Source organism: Cryptomeria japonica, chromosome 1, assembly GCF_030272615.1.
Source record: "Cryptomeria japonica chromosome 1, Sugi_1.0, whole genome shotgun sequence".
NCBI classification, from domain to species: Eukaryota; Viridiplantae; Streptophyta; class Pinopsida; order Cupressales; family Cupressaceae; genus Cryptomeria; species Cryptomeria japonica.
Window position 1 is genome coordinate 230,460,489 of NC_081405.1, and position 3,740 is coordinate 230,464,228.

General features: G+C 37.1%; 1 protein-coding gene across 1 annotated transcript; it reads right to left on the minus strand.

Moving 5' to 3' along the window:
• Positions 1-687: 687 nt before the first annotated feature.
• Positions 688-1,649, minus strand: LOC131035345 (early nodulin-like protein 2). Its single transcript, XM_057967021.2, has 2 exons — positions 1,538-1,649; positions 688-1,181 (listed from the first exon to the last, which is right to left on the minus strand). The coding sequence occupies exons 1-2, from the start codon at positions 1,647-1,649 to the stop codon at positions 688-690; spliced, it is 606 nt and encodes a 201-aa protein (XP_057823004.2).
• Positions 1,650-3,740: the final 2,091 nt, after the last annotated feature.

The following is a 3,740-nucleotide window of genomic DNA, read 5'->3' on the forward strand; positions in this document are numbered from 1 at the left end:
AACTAAGCTAAAGTCCAAGATTTGAATTAAGTTATTGATTGACAAAAGTCACTAATACATTTGGGGTCAAATTCTGATGGAGGTTTCCGACAGACAAGGAGCATTGGGTGAAAATTTGATTTTTTTTTTTTAAATTGCCCGTGTTCGTCAAAATTCCGACGACCTCGGGCATTTTATTTAAAAAAAAAAACACAACGCATTTTCATTTTGAAAGCAAACCGGCCGAAGCAAGCGGCGACCGTCTTGCCTCCCCCTCCCCCCCCCCCCACCCCCCCCACGCTGGAGTGATCTTTGCACAAGAAAGGTAAGGTTTTTTTTGCAATCAAAGGAACTCTTTGTTTTTCAATGAAGGGCAACTAATTTTTTTTCGCAATCAAGGCAACTAGTTTTTTTTTGCGAATTAATCCATTTTGTGCATATCCTGCGATCTTAAAATTCCATGAAATAACATCTCCTTGAGGTATTCCATCATACAGTTCACATGCCGATTGTATGCTACCCCATTTTGTGATTTTTGTTATTGGAGCATTTGCAACTAATTTCTGACAAAAAACCCCCTTCGATTATGCTTTGATGGATGTCCATACCTTGTTCCAAAGCTCCTATTTTGGCACACACAGGGAGGATGCTAGCAAACATTGTACAAGATACATATATATGTTCTTAATCAAACAAAGAGTTGATAAGCTAAAGCATGGCATAGATAAGAATGGTGATAACAGTGCCACAAATGGAGAGTGTGAGGTTTATGAGAATTGATGGAGGGCAATTAGATAATTGCCTTCGTGATGATGTGGGCCCTTCAACAATTACCTCCTTTATTGCCCCCTCCTCCATCAAATCATCACCAGCAGAAGTAGCAATATAATGCTCCATTCCATCTGATAATAAATCTAAACCCAAATCTTTGGCCACATTGTCAAGCCCATCTGAAACTACATTGAAATTGTCAGATTGGCCATTGTCGAGTCCATCAGATAAAACATTAATGTGCACTTTCATTCCACATTGACAATCTTCTGCATTTCCACTAGTAAAATATCTGTCACCCATTTCAATGAGTGGGACTGCATCAAGCCCTCCATCATATAGCTTGATTGGATTGCTCACATCACAATTCTCAAACTCTTCTCGGCTCTTCAGCTCCAATACGCTTTGTTGAGAGGAAGCATAAGCAAACCCTGTCAAATGTCAAAATGTAGTTGTTTGCCATCATTTTTCCGGGCACAAAGGCCAAACTTTATCTAACCTAAAATTTTCATTAGAAGAAAGATTGATTCTTTAAGTTCTCCACAAACCCAATTGTGACTGCCATAAGTCGATTAAAAGAGCTACTCAAAAGAGATTAACAAGATCTAAAAGCAGGCACTCACCATGGCGTAGGGCATGGTGAAAGATCCAATCTAATATCTATAGATGGGATTTAAATAGATATGAAAGAACCAATAGCATCCATACATATATAACCTATAAACCCTAATCAAAGGGCTTACTAAAATTTCTAAACAAATTTATAACAAGGGAAGGGCAATATTACAGAGATTATCTCCAACGTGGAAGATCTTGCGGGAAGCCCATCCTTTGAAATCTGAGGCAGGATCCCATCCTCTGTCATCCCCCACCACATGTTGTTCTGCTGAACACCCCATCATATTCATGAAAGTGAATCCCATCACCATGAAGATCAAGCAATAAGTAGATGCACTTGGAGCCATCATAGAGATAAACATGACTGTATTTCATGAGGATTTGAACTCAATAATATGTTAGATTCTACCAAGGATGGATGGACTATACACTTGAAAGGTAGATGATTAAGGATGATGACAAGGTGAATTTTCCTTAGAATGATAGGGTTGATTTTCCTAAGAACGAGTAGATTCATGTAAACTAGAGGATACAAATTTGGACAAAATAATGGAAGGAGACTAAAACTAGATAGATTCACCTAAATGGGAGTGTAGTCATCTAAGGATAGGAAAAATTCACCATTTGCGTAAGAAAGATGGATAAGATAAATGATTTATGTGAAATAGATTCACCTAAGAGAAAGTAGATTCACATAAGGATAGGTGGATTTTCCTAAAGATGAAGGGATACGACTTATCAAAAAGAGGACTTAGGATGATGACAAGGAGGATTTATTTAAGGATATGGCATATTCACCTAAGGGATAGTGTATTCTCCCAAGAATATGGAAAAATTATTGATTGGTGGAATGACATACTAGATCAAGGAATGATACAAGGGTAGATTCACCTAAATATAGGGTAAATTCAGCTAAAAGGGTACCCATGAGATTGTGGTACTGAGTACCTATCTATGGATGGTGTATTTGGATACAAGTATGATGAAACCATGCTTGTGTATGATGAAACAAAGTCCAGATCTCTATTATAGGTCCAACATAATCTCTATTATTTGAGACACCATTTTATTAGCATATCCAATTAGGGTAATTTATGGGTTTAATTATGGATCATGTTGTCTATTTCCATGCACTATTGAACTTATTTTGATGTATTGTGATTATTTTAATTTTGAAGTTATAAATAAATTATGTTTGTACCTTAGAAAGGGTAACTCCAATTGGTGTTTGGGCAGTTTATTTGAAAACTTATGGTGATTATTGCCCTATGTTATGTAATGGAGTTATTTTTACACTAAGTAATTAACTAGAAAAATGAATTTGTATTGGTGTACAAGTATGATGAAACCATGCTTGTGTGTTTACATGTTTGTGCATCCTATTGAGAACCAACCTCGTTGTTGAGGAACTCAATAAGTGTGGCGTTAAGTAGAAGAATGGAAAACTCAAGAAGCTATGGTGACATATTGTGGCATTAGTAGGGATTATCTCTATTGACCACACCTTTCAAAGATAGTATCCCCTAGTTCTCCTCATAGAGTGGACCATTGGATGGCTCATAGTGGTATCCTATCATACATTTATCTTGATGGCATTGCCGATAGTTGGTATGTGGTTCTTGGTACAGGTTTCCTCTTACCCTATTATCTTATTTATATCTTTGTTCCAACATGTGGAGATTGATTTTTGTCATGCTATGATGATTTTCATGTTTGCATGTGTTTTGACATTATGCAAATAGATATGATGTCACATCATACTTATGTTTTGATATAGTGTAGGTGATGGTTACATGTTGTTGATGGTAGCGATTTGGGTTCAAAGACACAATTCCACACACACACACACAAATATTTGAAGATGCATTTTATATTATTCTTTCTTAGTGGCGATTAGTGTTGGAAGATTTGCACACATGTAGAGAGGAACTCATGTTAGATACAATAGGTTGTGTTTGATAACATATGAATGTGCCTCATGATGTATACATATAGCTTTGGTGTGTGACATGCATGCACATTTTTCCATAAGGCACATTGCTATGTGGCATGTGCCCTATGCATGTCTTCTTTGTGAGGCATGTTGCTATGTGCAATGTGGCCCTAGGTGTGTCTTCTCTATGAGGTGTATTGCCATGATATGTTAGGATTTGTAGTGTGCAAGCCACAAATGCATGCATGAGGGACTATTATTATAGTCATGTTTTTTGGGCATGTAGCCTAGGCATGTCTTCTCCATTAGGTACATGGCCATGCCATGTGGGAGTTTTTGTGTTCATGCCACAAATGCACACATGAGGGACTATTATTGGAGTCATGATGAATCTTCACTCTATTTAGCCACAATTTCTAGTCATATAGTAATGTAATGT